This window comes from Erythrolamprus reginae, chromosome 1, assembly GCF_031021105.1.
Source record: "Erythrolamprus reginae isolate rEryReg1 chromosome 1, rEryReg1.hap1, whole genome shotgun sequence".
In the NCBI taxonomy this organism is placed as follows: Eukaryota; Metazoa; Chordata; class Lepidosauria; order Squamata; family Dipsadidae; genus Erythrolamprus; species Erythrolamprus reginae.
The window spans coordinates 125,630,453-125,648,117 of NC_091950.1; the positions used below are offsets into that span (position 1 = coordinate 125,630,453).

The following is a 17,665-nucleotide window of genomic DNA, read 5'->3' on the forward strand; positions in this document are numbered from 1 at the left end:
CAGAGCCTTTGCTGGATTGTAAATAGTTGCCAAATAAAGAGTTGATGTTTTGAAGCCACTTCTGTCTGCCTCTTCCATTCACTCTATTCAACAGAAACTGTAACAACCAAACTAACCCAAAGTGAGATCTATATCCACAAACTTATCTTGAAGTGTAAATAAATGCAGATTTAAGATGCTTCCAGAAAGATGGCTACTAAGTAGAACTACAATTCCAAATGATATTAGATAGAAATTCTGTCTTTCCCTCCTTAATTTTTCTAATAAAAAGGGAACAAGCAATGAGAAAATATGGGGAAATTTCAAATGGTGAAATTTCAATAGTATCTAAATCCTCAGCCCTATAAAAATCTATAAATGTGTAGGCCAACAATCTTAAAGCAGTCATCATCTGAATGACGCTTGTAGGTGGATAATTTCAAACTCGAAAGGATTATCAAATGCTAAAGCAAAATGACACTACTAAAGTATGACTCAAAACAAATGGCATCCTAATTAACGTATTTTACCTTGGAAGCATCCCTTCGAAGCGTTGAATATGATGAAACTGTTGATGACTGATGGAGTCTAGAAGTTGAACCAGATAATCCTTTAAAAAAGGCAAAAAATCTCTTCTTAGAAAAAAAATCCAGTTGGTATTGGTTAAATCTACGTTTTGTGGTAATTTTTTAAAAAAATAATCAGTTCAAATGTGGAGAGTGTTTAATGACAAAAGTTGGGAGTAGGGATGTGGACATTTCCATTGCTGCATTTCCTTCCTTTCTATGTACAACATACATGTACATGTATGCCGGAAGTGGCACACAGAGCCATCTCTCCAGGCCTGCCAGCCATCAGCCATTGCTCTTCTGGGTTCCAGCACAAGCATGCGTGTTGGCCAGGTAATCTTTGCAAAAGAAGGAGTGCCAGAAACCGGAAGAGCAGCTTCCTGGCATGCATGCATGAATTGGGAAGGTGAGCTTCCAATTTCCAGCATGGACATGTACACTGGCCAGCTAGTCTTCAAACGCACATGCGCCAGAAACTGGAAGACCAGGTGCAAACTGCTATTCCAACTGCTATTCCGATTTTCGGCACTCCTATGCGTGTGTGCTAGGTAGCTGGTCTTCCAGTTTCTGGCGCTCCACTGCGTGTGTACGCTTCCTTTCAGCACTTGGTGCCAAAAAGGTTCACCAACACTGCACTATGTCCTATATTGAGACATCAAAATGTCTCAGTTCTTCATTGAACTATATCCATTAAGGACTTAACAGGAATCATTGATTATTCTTTGCTTCCTAGATGCTGTAATCTGAATTTCATAGTTTAGTGTTTTAGGAGCAGGGTTTATGCATATATTTATTTATATACATATACTTTATTTTTTAAACCTTGCCTTTTTAAAGTTGTATCTGGAGTTTCAACCCAGCTGTGTGTCAAATGGAACTGTTATTTGGAAATGCAAAATCATAATAAACATGATTTTCTAAAGTGCAGAAATTTCAGTCTCTTCACTCACCTCGGGTAGGTAATGTTTGGTATCTATTATCAGTACCACGAAATCCGATGGAAGGTTGGCTCAGATCACTGCCTATTGTTACCAATTCAGGTTCGCTCACATATGAGCGGAGTTCTACCTACATGAGTAAATATACAATTCAACTGGATTGCAACATTTTTCATATATTGCCTCCCTTCAATTACAGCCTATTGGAAGACTGTAGTAGAATTGCAGTAAGATTCGAACTACAGTCTTCAACCTGGGATGGAATGCTTACCCTGTAATCCCCATTTATGTACTGTCCAAGTTCTCGGTCTCGTTTTCTTTCATCAGATTGACGTTTGAGACCACGCACTGATGTGTGCCTTATTACTGTAGCTTCTTTAGGAAGAGGTGGAACAGCTGGTGGGTTATCATCAGTGCTATATAGCTGTGGGAGAGGAGGTCTTGGTGGTGCTTCATCTTCCTAATATTGCATTTTTTAAAAAAAGAAATCTGTCCATTAATTCACGTGGAAAATAAATCAATTCTCCTGCTCAAATCATAGCAAATAATGTATATGAATTTAATACCACATTCCTTAAAGAGTTTTTTTTTCCTTGGAAATTCCTCAGTCACAAGATTTATAAGCAGATTAACTCAAAGCTTTAATTGCAACCAAGAACTTTATAAAGAAACCTATATGTTATTTATCTGACTATCTGTGTTCATTATCCCATGTACTACACAAAAGGAAATCCAATACCATTCTCTGTGAATTTTATACCATTAACTACAAGTAGGTGAAATAATAACATTTACAACCTTTGGTTTTAATTTCACTGGTGACTGGACTGGAGGTTCAACTTTTTTCACTTGTAAGGAGGGAGAAAACATTCTGGGCTGTGTATAAGGCTGAGGAAAAAGTCTGACTTCCAGCGAGGGTTTGACAGGACTAGTTGGTGGACTTTGCTGAGTAGAAAGTTTGCTGTCTGTTGACATGAGAGTAGTTGATGATGAAGGCACTAGAGGCTTTGAAAATGAAGGCACTGTTTTTCTTTCTGGAAAAATACACATTACATTCAGGGGAGCTCGGAAAAATGGTAACCATTGATAACTCCATAATAAACAGTATGAAAGTAAAACTAGTGCTTGGAAAACCACCTTAAGATTTATTGAAATGTGTTTTTTGAAATATGCAAGTACAGTGATACCTTGGCTTATGAACTTAATTGGTTCCAGGATGTGGTTCGTAAGGTGAAAACTCGTAAGACGAAACAATGTTTCCCATAGGAATCAATGGAAAAGCAATTAATGCGTGCAAGCCCAAAATTCACCCCTTTTGCCAGCCGAAGCGCCCGTTTTCACGCTGGTGGGATTCCCCTGAGGCTCCCCTCTATGGGAAACCCCACCTCCGGACTTCTGCGTTTTTGCGATGCTGCAGGGGAATCCCAGCATCGCAAAAATGGGCGCTTCGCTGGCAACGGAAGTCCGGAGGTGGGGTTTCCCAGTGAGGGAAGCCTCAGCGAAATCACAGCAACGGAAGTCCAGAGGCGGGGCATGCCAGCAGTGGTGGCGGGTTTGTAAGGTGAAAATACTTCGGAAGAAGAGGCAAAAAAATCTTAAACCCCAGGTCCGTATCTTGAAAAGTTCGTATGACGAGGGGTTCATAAGACGAGGTATAACTGTACATACATTTTAGGACACCATCTCAGAAAATAAAAGGCATCAGTAAATTATTATGTGAGAATGTTAATATACCAGAAACTTCATAAGGGAAAGTTAGCTTAGCATTTATGTTGGAAACATTATGAATTGCAAAAAGTGTGCCAAGTTGTTCCTTCTGTGATTCAGATATCATTAAAGGTAAAAGTTAAGGTTCCCCCGCACATGCATGCTAGTTGTTTCCATCGGATTACTCAGGTAATATAAAAAATGGAAGCACACATATATTGATTTGATAATATTCCGGTAGCTAGACATCAGCATTAAGCTTTCTTACCTGGATTCTTGATAGATTCGATGATGACTTTATAGTTGGATTTATTTGTACTTAGGCCAGCTGTAACATCTTCAATTCTCCACAAATCTTTCTGCATTTGAGTTTTCTCCTAAGGAAAAAGTGAGGGAAGGAGAACCAAACCAATATTGATTATACCAAAGAAATCAAGGACATTTTCTTTGCTAGAAAATAGTACACAATATAACAATTCTTAGATTGTTCGGCATTCTAACAAAAATATATATTTACACATAATTTGTATAATTTTCCTCTGAAAAGGTACAGTGAAATAAGTCAGTCATGCCTGCTGGATTGTGGTTCCTTGTTGGCTGCTTAAAGGAAGGAACAGAATAGAGCTGTTTACAGGATAAAATCCCCAAGAATCTATCATAACATGTTTTAAAATATAAAATTAGCAACCAAATTATAACATCAAACAGTAACTAAACATAACTAAAAACCTCCCCAAATGAGGTGCCATCAGCAGATAACAATTTATTTGATAGCAATAAATTAATATAATATACTTTGCACAAAGGAGACCACTCATATTTCTAATAAAATTTCCTTGGCAAACTAAAGATGTCTGGTCATCCCAGAAAAAAGGTCTTATTTGTTATTTTGTCATAGCATTGAACAGCTACCCGAGTGGGACATCAGATACTTATAAAGATTTGATGTATTTGCACATATGTATAGTTTTGGCATACAGTGGTACCTCAAGATACGAACCCCTCGTCTTACGAACAACTCGTGATACGAACCCGGGGTTCAGAAAAATTTTGCCTCTTCTTACGAACTTTTTTCGAGTTACGAACCGGCGTTCGGAGACTGCTGGGAAGCCGCGCGGCTGTTTTAAAAGGTGACAGCCGGGCGGCAGGGCTTCCCAGAAGCCTCCCGAACGCCGGTTCGTAACTCGAACAAAGTTCATAAGAAGAGGCAAAATTTTGCTGAACCCCGCGTTCGGCTTCGGGAGACAGCTGGGAAGCGGCGCGGGTGTTTTAAAAGGTCGCAGCCGGCCTGGGGGGCTTGCCAGCCCCCCCCCGAACCCGGGTTTGGGGTTTTGGGGGGTGCTGGCAAGCCCCCCAGGCCGGCTGCGACCTTTTAAAACACCTGCGCCGCTTCCCAGCTGTCTCCTGAAGCCGAACGCTAAAGCCCAACTTCCGCGTTCGGCTTCAGGAGACAGCTGGGAAGCGGCGCGGCTGTTTTAAAAGGTCGCAGCCAGCCTGGGGGGCTTGCCAGCACCCCCCCGAACCCTGAACCCGGGTTCGAGGGGGTGCTGGGAAGCCCCCCAGGCCGGCTGTCACCTTTTAAAACAGCCGCGCGGCTTCCCAGCAGTCGCCGAAAGCCGTTTTTTTTGCGGGGGGTTTTTTGGTTGCACGGATTAATTGACTTTACATTGTTTCCTATGGGAAACAATGTTTCGTCTTACGAACCTTTCGTCTTACGAACCTCCTCCTTGCACCAATTAAGTTGGTATCATGAGGTATTACTGTACTGTGATATAATATGCACCTGAAGCATTTTTCCCCTCTGGAGAAAAAAAGGCTCTACTTCCCATCAAAATTAGATCTCCCACCCAGTGAGATGAGTTTTGACTAAAGCTGCAAACTATTTAGGGAACTACAAAGTGCAAACATTGAAAATAGCCTCACCTGAGAATAACGTGATTTATTCATCTGTTCTTGCAGACTTTGTTTCAGCTGGTTCACATCTTTTTCCAATTTCAGATATTCATTCCAAGCATTTTCCATTTCCTATTGACAAAGACAACAAGCTCACTTTGCCTTTTCATAAGCATAAAGAACTATATGAAGCTGCTGGTTAATGAACCTATTTAAGCAAGTACTTTATGAAAGTGTAAATACAATTAAAAGTACTTTAGGCTACAAGCACACCGCTCATATGTACATGTAAAATTGGTCAATATAAAAAATGGCTTATGACATAAATGCAGAGCTTTCGTTTCCTTTCATTTCAACATCTACATGATAGCACTGGGTGAAATCATCCAGTTTTGGATTTCCATTTCATTATTGTGCTGATGATACCCAATCATATCTTTCAAATTCAGATTGTGAAGCAGTTGAGGTTCTGTCCTAGTACCTGGAAGCTGAGTAGGATTGGGTGGAGAGGAAACATTTCCAACTCAATGCTAGCAAGAGAGAGCAGCTGAGTGGGTCCCCCAAAGCTGGGTATCAACTATCTTTGATCTTGAATAGGATAGCACTTACCCCTTCAAGGTTAGTGTGCAATCTAGGAAACTTCCTGGATTTGCAACTCCACTTGGAGAGGAGCTATAGCCAGGTAGCTTTGCACAGCTTAACATGTGGTGCCAGTTTTTTCCTAGATCAGGGAGCCCTTCAGACTATCATTTATGAGTAGTCATTTTGGCCCTTGATATGCTCTATATGGGGAAATCCTTGAAGACCATCCAGAAGCTTCAACTGATCCAGAATGCAGCAGCATAAGTTGTGATGGGCATGTCTCAGTATGTCCATGTAACACTTTTGATTCATAAGATCCAGTTTGCTTCTGGTTGTAATTTTAAGTATTTGTTATTACCTATGAAGCCCTAGGTAGCATAGGGCCTGGTATGCCTATCTCCCACATATCGGTGTAGCCATTTTAATTTTGCAGGGCTGGCATATTCCAAATTCCTTCAATGAAACAATGTCATCTATTTGTATTCTGGAAGTATATCCTCTCTGTAGCAGTGCCGGCCTCTGAAACAAAGTTCTCCTGAAATCCACCACTCTGGTGTTCTACAGAAAAGCAGTAAAGATCTTCACCCAGATATTTGGCAAGGGAAAGATGAGAAAATTGTTTTTCATAGTTAACCAATCCTACTTCAACAACCACCAAACTACATTGCCATGCAGTTCCAGTAGGCTGGATATGGAAATTAGGATTATATATTAAAATAATTCTTAAAGCACCTTCTACTTACTGTAGATACTTTGGATATTTCAGCCCGAATACGTATGAGATCTTCTTGCAAAAGTTTCTGCTGATATGTAATTTTTTCTGTGTGCTGTGGTTGGTCTTTATATTGTTCCATCTGTCTATGTAATACTTCCAAGACAGATTCCAGCTGATCCTAAATAAAATATTTTAAACATTTTTTAAAAAATAAACTCCGTACAAGAAAAATTGGAGGACATTTTAGAGGATCTTCCTTTAATTTAGTGTTTTTTAAATATTAATTTTCTACCCCAAATATAAATGTCTGCCTGCCTGTGTCTTCCTCTCTCCAACTATCCATCCATCTCATATCTTATATTCTTCAAATCCAGTCTTGGATTTAGATACTGAAGGTGAAGAAATTTGTTCAACTACTATATATCTGGGGGGGAAAGACCTAGTTTGCATTATATACATCACATCTCAATTACTGCAATTTATTTTATTTAGGGAAACTTTCCAAAGAACATTGGTTCAGAATATATTGATTGATTTGTTAATGGGGATGGTGTATACAGTTTGTTTCTAGGTGCCATTTAATATATTTGTGAACAATTTAATAGAAAAATGTCTAATACAAATCTTTCCTCTTGCTACAGCAGTCTTCTGAGGCTGTTTTGTGGACTTTAACAAGCACAAAGATATGTTTAACTGAGACCATGAATAAAGTTTGAAAATCCCTTTCAGAAATTATACCTTCAACTTGTCTAAAATTTGGCTTTCTATAAGCTAGGAAAATGAGATAGATATACTGGCATCATTCAGTATTTTCCTATGGTTTTTAAAAATGTGTTCTTCCAGTTGGGAAGTTATTTAAAACAAACAAGATTATCAAATTCTTATAGGTAATCTTTTAAATGAGAGAAAAGTTATGAAATAAGTAACTTGAATGCAATCATGTTGCTGTCAAGCAACAGGGAAATCGGGATTCACGCAGTTTAAAAGAGTATAAAGATTTATTGCAAGTTTAAGCTCTCTACAAGAATCTGAGTGACTAAGAATCTGGGGAAATTAGCGGGAGTTAAGAATAGAAAGAAATTTAAAGTGGGCTGGACTTAGATGTCTCGTGGGTGCTCAGAGACTCATGACTAATGATGTGTTTGATCCCATCCTTGGATTTAGCCTGTTCATCTCCTAAAATTATCTACTTTTGGCTTGGAATAAATTGGAATAATTTATCAGAATAAATTATATCATAAACTGTATAATTACAAAGATCTAATTCTAGTTTTACTTCCTACATACTCAAAAATCAAAACTGGCCTTCCAGACATAGAAATCCCACAACAAAATACTACAAAAATAAGATGTAATGAGTTGCAAATGTGATTACTTTATTTTCTTTAAGTGCTCTTATTTTGTCTTCTAGGTCTTGCAGAATCCTGTCTTGTTCACAGAAGACACTCAGCTTTACCTAGAAATAAAAATAAATATGCACACAAGGTTAAATCAGTAAAACAAAATGAGATTTTGCAAGGATCAGAAAGAAGAAACTTTATACTTACATCAATATCACTTTCTCCTATTTTGATGGGTTTTCCATGTCGTTCTTTGAATGTATCACGCCCCGTCATCTAAAATATAAAGATTTAAGAATAAAAATCTGGAAGCCATAAAATGTTAGTAGCAAAAAAAAAATAATCCCTCATCCTTTTCTCTGCAAAAAACATTTTTCCCTTCTAGGAATGATTTGGCATGTTTGGTCTGGAAACAGCTAAAGACTTTTAAAAAGTATATAGAATAGAATGAATGAGCTGGAAGGGACCACGGAGGTCTTCTAGTCCAGCCCCCTGCTCAAGCAGGAGAACCTATACTATTTCAGATAAGTGATTTTCTAAACTCTTCTTAAAAACATCCAATGATGGAGCACCCACGATTTCTGGAGGCAAGCTGTTCCACTGGTTAATTGTTTTCGCTGTTAAGAAATTTCTCCTTAATTCCAGGTTGCTTCTCTCTTTGATTAGTTTCCAACCATTGTTTCTTGTCCTGGTCGCTGGTGCTTTGGAGAATTATTTGACCCTCTTCTTTATGACAGCCCCTCAAGGACTGGGATACTGCTATCATGTCACCTCTAATTTTTCCTTTCTTTAGACCAGTCTAAAGATCTAAATCTTGCAGCCATTCTTCATATGTTTAGTCTCCAGGCCTTTGGTCATCCTAGTTGCTGTTCTCTGAACTTTTTCCAAAGTCTCAACATCTTTTTTGTAGTATGGTGACCAAAATTGGTTACAGTATCCTGAGCATAGTTCCCTCTAAGCTGAGGGAACTATGAGCAATCGCTCACTTAAAAATCATCATCAACTCAGAGTTTTCCAAACCTGCCCAGAAGCCGAGAGGGAAAGAGTGAGAGGGAAGGAGAGAGAGAGGAAGAGAGGAAGAGAGAGAAACAGAAAAAAGAGAGGAAGGAAAAGAGAAAGAAAAAGACTGGGAGTAAGGAAGAGAGAAAGAAAATCAAAATTTAGTTTGAAACTAGCTCAACTATTTAAGTGGCATTTTGATATTGATAGAGTTGCCCTATTATGAGCTCACTGTTATAGACACACAGTACAGTATTTTATTTTGAAATTCTCTGAGGCAAAACAGGGTGGGTTTTTAATTTGTTTGTTTGTTTGTTTGTTTATTATTTGTGTGCCACCCAGTCCCGAAGGGACTGCCGCTCAGACACTATACTTTTCCGCCCATCCCCCCCAAAAATTAGAGGGAACACTGATCCTGAGCCAAATATATGTTATGGGCAAATGCTAGATCCAAGAGCTTGCTTTAAATTTGGTTCTGTTCAATATGGCAAATTTTCACATCATATAATTTGTATTTATAATATGCATTTGCATGCTCCAGGTTCTGTCTATTAGGGAATGCCACCGGGTGGGGCTCAGGTAGAGATCCTTTTCTGTAATGGTACCCGACCTTTGAAATATCATCTTCTCAGAGATGCGATAAGCTATTATTTTAAATACATGCTTTTGTCAGGTTTTGCTATCTGAATGCTCAATCAAACCTCTACAGTGGTTATGTTAAATGTTGTTAAGTGTTTTTATACATTGGTTATAAATTGTGTTATACTGGGGTTTTTTACATAGTTTTAATATTGTTTTTAATAATCATATATTTGAGATGGGCAGTGAAATAAATTCTTGTTCACATTACAACTTTCCTGAGAATTCATGTGACTTACAGAAAAATAACCATCATGTGATAAACAAAGGATTTTTAAATGTTATTTGTTCTTCAGGAAGCAGAAAAGAAATATGTGAGTGGGAAATTCGGAAATTATCAGTTCAGAATGAATCCCACATTAATTTGAGTCTTCAGAAATTACTACATGTGAATTGCAACTATATAGTTAATATTAATAATGCTAAACTCACCTTAGAAATCTGTTGAAATTACTGAGATAATGTATGTAAAATGCTTTGGACATTCAGAAACTGTTATTTAAATACTAGTATTAATACTATTATTTCTATTTACCATTTATGACTAACTGTCCCAGCTCCATCTTCAAGTTTCCATCATTGTAAACTGATAAAATGGAAGCCAGATTATCAAATATAGCGAGGCTTGTTGCCTTTTGTAAATAATTATGCTTTTCATTGTGATAAAGTACTGTTTTTAAAACTCTTGCTTAAAATATTTTGTACTTTTGACACTTTCTAAATTAAGCAAAAATTGAAACACGCATATTGACATAACAATAGAACAAATGTTCAGGCAACAAAATCTTTCTCAAACCTAGGGATTAACATTAAACCAAAGGGGGGAAATGCAATTTTATCCAGTACTGAGACATGTAAAATTACACTGTTGTGAAAGCAACAAAATTAAAGCACAAGAGCATGCTTTGTATTTCTGTAAAGGCAGAAATGGAATCACCAACACTAGTTCCCAACACATGAGAAAATGAAACAAAGCGCTATCAGGCCAGCCAATAATATTACAGAAAGCCTCCCCAAATCACACAACTTGCAAAAAGCTCGGGTGTTATATATGTGTCATGAGACACCTGTGAATGCTTAGCTATTTCAACACTGACGGCCACTCGAAAAGCAATGGAATGATTACATTTCTGTTACAAGCACTCTTACATTTATACTGGATAGTAACCCTTGCGCTGAGCTCTTTAGCACTTTGTAAATCAAGTTGATCAGAGGTCCATTATTTTTTATCTGTTTCAAACAAAATTTACATATAGATATCTTGTTACAGAGGTAAAGCTGGCACCAGAAGTCTATAAAAACAGAGAAATCAGAATACGGTATGATTTTTTTAGCATCATTTTTCTCCCTGCTGCAGTTTCATGATGCACATCAAAAACAATGTCAACCTTGAATGAAAGGATGTGTATACTGTAGCTGTGGATCAAGAACTGTGGAGAATGTGTATAGCCCAATGTGCTTAGAATAGGATGTGATAATAATAATAATCATCATCATCATAAACTAAGGTGGCAGAAAGAAAGGAGACGGACAAAGGCTTGTTTTCTTATCCTGTGCTATTCTCTGAATAAAACAATGTTCAAATCCTAAAGTTAAGTAGTAGTACCTACATGAAAAATTTATAACAACTACACAAACATTTTATTGTAAGTACAAGCAGAGTGATCTATTGGATTCTAAAAAGTTTTAAACTTGTTCAACGTTTATGAACTGTACTTGTTTTTGACTTTGAACATACTAGGATGATACAAGTAATCCTATCTAATGTAGCTGCAAATGGAGCCTGGGATTAGTCACCCAAATATAAATGACATCTGGGCAATCTTACCCAAGTTTTCCTATGAATATCCAAGGTAAATTGAAACTATGCAGAATAAGACAGAAATCTAACCTGAAGCATTCCAATCCAGATCTTGAAATAAGTATTTGAACTTCCACTCCACTACTTGATGTGGTGCAAGGATACTACAAGGTACTTAACATCCTACAGAATATTTTAGAATATCACAGATAAGACTCTAAAATCTCTTTTTCATTTTTATATAACCTCTGAGAAGGACGTGCGCGAAGCAAAACATTTGAAAAATTGAAGAAAAAAGATGGTGACATCCATAGGACTGGCTTATATTGTGCAATCTGGAAGCCGCTACCAATGTACAGTTGCCTTCCGCATTGGTAGCAATCCATCCCATATATATGTTTTTTTTCCCTGCCGAATCACCCTGCTATACCCAAATATGGGAGGGAGCATACAGCTTACTTTTTGCCTATGCTCCCTTCCATATTTGGGTATATCAGGATGATTTGACAGAAAAAAACCCCATATAACTCTTCCTTGGTACAAGCTGAGAGGAGGAGAACCTGTGGTCTAAAGGTTAAAGCTACTGCCTTACAGGCAAATTCCCCAGGTTCAAATCCCAGAAAGGGTCTGGCTAGCTGATAGAGCAAACTAGCTTGAAATAGATATACAGTGGTACCTCTACCTAAGAACGCCTCTACTTACAAACTTTTCTAGATAAGAACCAGGTGTTCAAGATTTTTTTGCCTCTTCTCAAGAACCATTTTCCACTTGCAAACCCGAGCCTCCGAAACTGAAACTGGAAAAGGCAGGGAGAAGCCTTCGTGGTGCCTCTCTAAGAATCTTCTGGGAAAAAACAGGACCGGAAAAGGTGGGGAGAAGCCTCCGTGGGGCCTCTCTAGGAATCTCCTCGGAGGAAACAGGGCCTCCACCCTCCCTGTGATTTCCCCAATCGCATGCATTATTTGCTTTTACATTGATTCCTATGGGAAAAATTGCTTCTTACAAACTTTTCTACTGAAGAACATGGTCACAGAACGAATTAAATTCTTAAGTAGAGGTACCCCTGTATACTAGTCTACCTTCTTTTTCATTATCAGTAAAAATATATTACGTGTGTATGGTATGCATTTATGTTTTATTTTCTTATTGAACCACGCTGGTATACCCAAATATGGGACGAAGCATACGCTTCTTCCCATATTTGGGTATACCAGGGTGATTCAACAGAAAAAAACCCATATACAATTCTTCCCTGGTACAAGCTGATAAAGTAGGAGAACCTGGCTTAGAGGTTAAAGCTATTGCCTTATAGGCAGGCAGCCCAGGTTCAAATCCCTGTAAGAATATGGCTAGCTGATGAGAGCTAAATAGCTTGAAACAGATCTATACTAGTCTCCCTTCATTTTCATTGTCAGCAACCTGACGGTGGTCAGAAAGACAGTCACTAAGGCAGCGTGAGGCTTCGCCCACCCTCCAGGATGCTGCCATTTGGTTTCTTTTACCCTCTATGCATGCACAGAACGCTTTGTGCATGTGCAGAGGGTAAAAGAAACCAAATGACAGTGTCCAGGTGGATGACCGGAGTTTCACGCTGCAACTGGCTCTCTGACAGTCTTCGGAGAGAGGTGACATACAAATCTAATAAATATTTAATACTTAACTGACAGGCACAAGCGAATCGGCAGCATTTCACCCCTGATATATATATATATTTATCCATCTATATATTTTTTATCAAGATAATGAAGTCTGGTGGATTTAATGCAGTGGGTTCTTTAATGCAATGGATTCTGTTGACAAGCTAGAAGGGATCAGATCTTGTTGCCAAGAAAAATACATGGATGCTTCTCTGAAAGAATTGGAAGTTGAACTTAACTTCTCAGAGACACTTAATTTCATCTTTGTAAAACACCAAAAATCTGTACAGACGGATTCCATTTAAAATATTCACATGATAAAACCTTGTTTTATCTAATATGACAGATTAAGATGACATTTAGTCTGAATGCAGTGCGACAGAAATTCCTTTAAGATACCAGATTCACAGCCTGAGTGCACAATTAAATTTGACCCTGAAACTGATACCCAAATAGAGCCTCTGATTAGCTAACAATTTTTATTTTAAAAATGTGTTATTATTATTTCCTCTTGGGGAAAGATGATCTTTTAAATGCAATCTCCAAGATGATTTACTGCAAGTTTTTTTTAAATCTGAGACACATTCAGAAACTTCAAATGTGATAGTAGATTCTTAATGGAATTCTTTTTTAATTTTATTTTTTTTAAAAAAACTAAATCTATCACTGTAATGCTTAAAGAGTTTTGTTACCTTTCTGAATACTGCTGGGCATAATAAAAAGCAGAGGTGAAACCCACAATGTCCTAAAATCAATATAGCCTTTTTTTGATATATGAAAGAAAATCATTATACTGAGATTCTAATAGTAAGTTATTTTCACGGCTTTACTTATTTTTCATACCTTACTATAGTTATGATTTGTGTGGTTTATCCTTTATTCCTATGACCCCAGAACCCCATAAATTTTGAATTTCAGCAGCAAAACATAAAAACGTGGAAGCTCATGGCAAAAAATTGCCTCGAAGCTCTGCAGATTTTCCCTTTAAATTAATATCAGAAATCAGCAATGGATAAAGGGATCAAGCAACTGACTGCTTTGCTATAATTCTCTTTTCCATGGCACTTGGAATAGGGAAGAAAAAAAATAGAATTCTTCTCCAAAAAAGAAGTTAATTTTTGAACTAAGTGAAAACCAACAGGTGTTCTTTTCTATGCTTTACTTAACATTCCCAGGGTCACTTACTTTATTCTATTCTAATAAACCAAACCCAGAAGTCAGGGCTTTGTTTTTAACTTCCAATTATTGGCTTGCTTGGTAAAAGCAAATCAAAGGTTCTGTTATGCAAGTAACACTGAATAAACCACAGGTGGAGCTCCCAGTATCTTGTTACATCACCACAAAAGTGCTCTGATTATATAATTGCATCCTCTTACCAATATATCTAGGTTGCAGTAATTGTGTGGTGTGATCACATTTTTCTTTTCTAATTTGTCTTCCTGCCCCTAGAAATACTGACCAGGTTAAACTAGATCACTGACCAGGTTAAACTAGGTTCCAATTGCCCCCATTAAAAATGAAATCGCCCCCCTGTGGGGCATGGGCTCCACACTGAGAGCCAGAATTTAGGTGTTCTACCGTTAGAAGGTATCCAGCAATCATTAGTCATCATTAGCCATGACTTTCACATGTCCAACCTGACATTAAGTAGCAGTGAGCAGATGCTCTTTCCCCATAGGTTGGTAAATAAAGAAATATGCTTTTGTATATACAGCACTTAAACGTTTAAGACTGTGTGCCAACATCAAATTTTAATTATAATTTTTTGAATTGTCATTATTTTGTTCTCTTAGAAAATTACATATTTAATTGGTAAAGGAAAATTACCATGGGTTGGATTTAGACAACTGGATATGGAACGTTTACTTACTCTCCTTTGCATTTCTACCTAAAAAGCTAGTTAAAAAGGGGAATGACAAAAAAAACCAAAGACCATCCTGGTAACAAAAAGAAGGACCTTCAAATTTTTGTATGGAACTTCCTGGATCTCCTTGAAAGAAACAGACTGAGCTTTGTTTTCATTTTACCATGAATATTTTATTTGCAATTTATTCTAGCTATGAAGAAAAGAAATCTAATTAGCAAGTGACTTATAAAGCAACCGTATAACATAACGAGTCTACGTATGACATAGCGAGTCTACGGAGAGGGGCGGCATACAAATCTAATAAATAATAATAAATAATAATAATAAACCACTAGGGAAGTATATTTGGGAAAAAATGAAAAAAGTAACATTGCTAGAATGACATTTTATGTGGACATGTTTTACCTTCAGATCCAAATATTCAAGGTCTTTCTTCAGCTGGATATAGGTATCGTCAGCCTGCAAATAAAACGATACAACAATATTAAAATATAATTTACTGCATAACAAGATTCTGTTTATCAAATATGCTTCGGCTAAAATCTGTATATTCAAGTGGTAGATCTGGTATGAAAAAATATTGATGATCACTATAGGGCAGCAAAGAGTATTGAATTTTCCGTTTCTCTTGGCTGCTGTTTATGATCATTTAAAGTTTTGCAGCTCAGATCTGATTGAACATAAATGAAAACTATCCAACAAGGAAGAATAGTTTGTTCTTAGCTTTTCTAAGTGAAAGTTATAGTCAAATGAGGTGAACAAGTTAATCAATGGAAGCAAACACTCAAAAAATAAAGACTTGTTAGCTACCAAATTGGTTAACATGCAGTACTACATAAATCCGCATATCTGAAATTATTTTTAAAACTTTACTTTTAGGAGTTAGGCTTAATGTTAGACTACTTAAATTCATCAAGTGACGCCACAGTCATAATTTTTAACCACGTTCATTATTTAAAGCATATGCTTTCCCTCGGGTTAATTCCAAGTATATTAAAAATACAGTCTGGTGACCACAATGGTTGCTCATTAACATCCTGAAACAGTGCCACCCTGCAAGCCAAATAGATATTTTTTTTCTAGTTCCCTGATAAGTAAAAGTTGAGACTAGGAGTTAGCTTAGTTTCTGATAGGAAAAATTCCATAGAAAAGTGAAAAGGCAAAGGGAGGGAAGATGTCTTTCAGAATAATACCAACATAGGACCACGCCTGCCCCAAGAAAATGCCTAAATTATATTTTGCATTGGTCCCAACAGAAAGTAGGAATGGTAACGATATAAATAATAATATATAAAGCAGAATCTTCTTAGGCATTTGCAATGGGAAATAAAATGAATCTGAAGCATTGTACAACTCTAAAAATAATTATAGAAGATGACTGACATTTTCTGTATACTAATTTATTTAGTCCGAACGTCAAACTGACATTCCTTACTTTACATAAATAGTAACTATGTGAAACTTCTCTGTTAAATTACAATTGGTTTCTGATGCAAACGAACCACCAATATAAGACAGAAATGACATAATTCTGAAATATATTATATGAATCCAAGAGGAAAGGAAAAGGGCTTTTTTCCCAAATGAATATTATAAACCAGTCATTTTACATTTGCTTATTTGGTTTCAACAATTTCAAATTTTTAAATTGTTGAAATCAAAGAAATGAAAAAGATGAAAAAATAGATGAAAAAATAACCAACAGGTTTTTTTAATGATTGCTTTGAACACTTCTCTACTGAATTAAAATCCTATAATGGACTTATATTTTTTTCTCTTCAATATCCAGTTATCTCTTTACTTGTCTTATCTTTGATTCATTTTGTTCCAACATGTTCGCTTCTCTTCCCTTTCCCTTCCCTGAATAGATAACATGCTTCTATTCTATGGTCATTATAATTTTCTCTACCATCTGCAAGGGAAGAGAAGATTGTATATGTATATATATGTTTATATGTGTGCAAGCAATAATGGTTTTTACTTTTTATATGCAGGTGAGGATCATTTAATTTTGCAAATATAATTTTCAAATAAGTTAAATATAAACTTTACAAATGTGCAAATGCATATTTTATAAACATAGATTTAATTTTTATTTCAATTAATATGCATATATATTTGTTTCTGTTATAGTGTGTTGTAATGCTCCTAGGAAAACTGCCCTATAGAAGTTTACAACAATCCATTTTTTTTAAATATGCCTTATTGCAAATACTGTATACCAATTCTATTCCCAGAGGTGAGATGAACCTCCAGAGTTAAGTTCTGAATCTGCCAATTAAGATGAATGTCTAAGCATGTTAGACAACTCTGTGGATGGCTGGTGGCACGAGGGTACTCTTGCTGCCTTTCAGTGAATATTTTAACTTCGACTCTTCTTCCTAACTTGCAATTTTTAACCTTGCTTTTAATTTTTGTTTCGTCTTGTATTTTAGTTACGTCTTTACATTATTTTATTATGTTGTTTGTAAATATCTCAGAGTCACTAGATAAGATGGGTTGTACAGAAAATTGATAAATAAATAAATGTTGTCCCTGTCCTTTTTGGGGGGGATGTGGCTTTTGATGGAATATTTCTGGGTGAGACAGATAGGATTATGAAAGAGAAAATCTGTATGAGCAAAAATGAATGATAACACCAGAATGACAATTTTGAATATGTGGTACCTTATAGGCAAATATTTATATTAAAAAGTTATTAGGTTAGTTAATGCATTTTTTGGAGTGTGGCTTCTGCCAGATACGCATATACATGTACATACATCATATAGACATATGCACATATGTATTTGTGTGTGTGTGTGTGATGTGTGTGTGTAACGCCCATCCATACATTGGTAACAGGAATGGAAAACCTCTAAAATTAGCCTCAGCTAGCATTGGCCAGCCCAGATTGATCTAGTGAAGAAGTTGGATACTCAGTAGGGTTTTGCCTGGAGGCATAGTATGCCTACAAGCAGTCCTCAATTTACAACCAGAATTTCAGGTTGCTAAACAAA

At 36.8% G+C, this 17,665-nt stretch overlaps 1 protein-coding gene across 15 annotated transcripts in view; it reads right to left on the reverse strand.

Annotated features, from left to right (window-relative positions):
• PLEKHA7 (pleckstrin homology domain containing A7) overlaps positions 1-17,665 on the reverse strand; it is a 139,888-nt gene that overhangs the window by 19,669 nt on the left and 102,554 nt on the right. For all 15 annotated transcript variants that reach the window (XR_011560312.1, XR_011560311.1, XM_070764203.1 and 12 more), the window contains 10 exons: positions 15,072-15,125; positions 7,931-7,999; positions 7,759-7,839; positions 6,412-6,561; positions 5,117-5,218; positions 3,462-3,570; positions 2,285-2,520; positions 1,758-1,946; positions 1,499-1,616; positions 510-589 (listed from right to left, as the gene is read on the reverse strand). Coding sequence is in view for 13 of the 15 variants with exons in the window: in XM_070764203.1 (XP_070620304.1) it covers positions 510-589; positions 1,499-1,616; positions 1,758-1,946; positions 2,285-2,520; positions 3,462-3,570; positions 5,117-5,218; positions 6,412-6,561; positions 7,759-7,839; positions 7,931-7,999; positions 15,072-15,125 (1,188 nt within the window). In the remaining 2 variants the exon portion in view is untranslated. The remainder of the gene's footprint in view (positions 1-509; positions 590-1,498; positions 1,617-1,757; positions 1,947-2,284; positions 2,521-3,461; positions 3,571-5,116; positions 5,219-6,411; positions 6,562-7,758; positions 7,840-7,930; positions 8,000-15,071; positions 15,126-17,665) is intronic.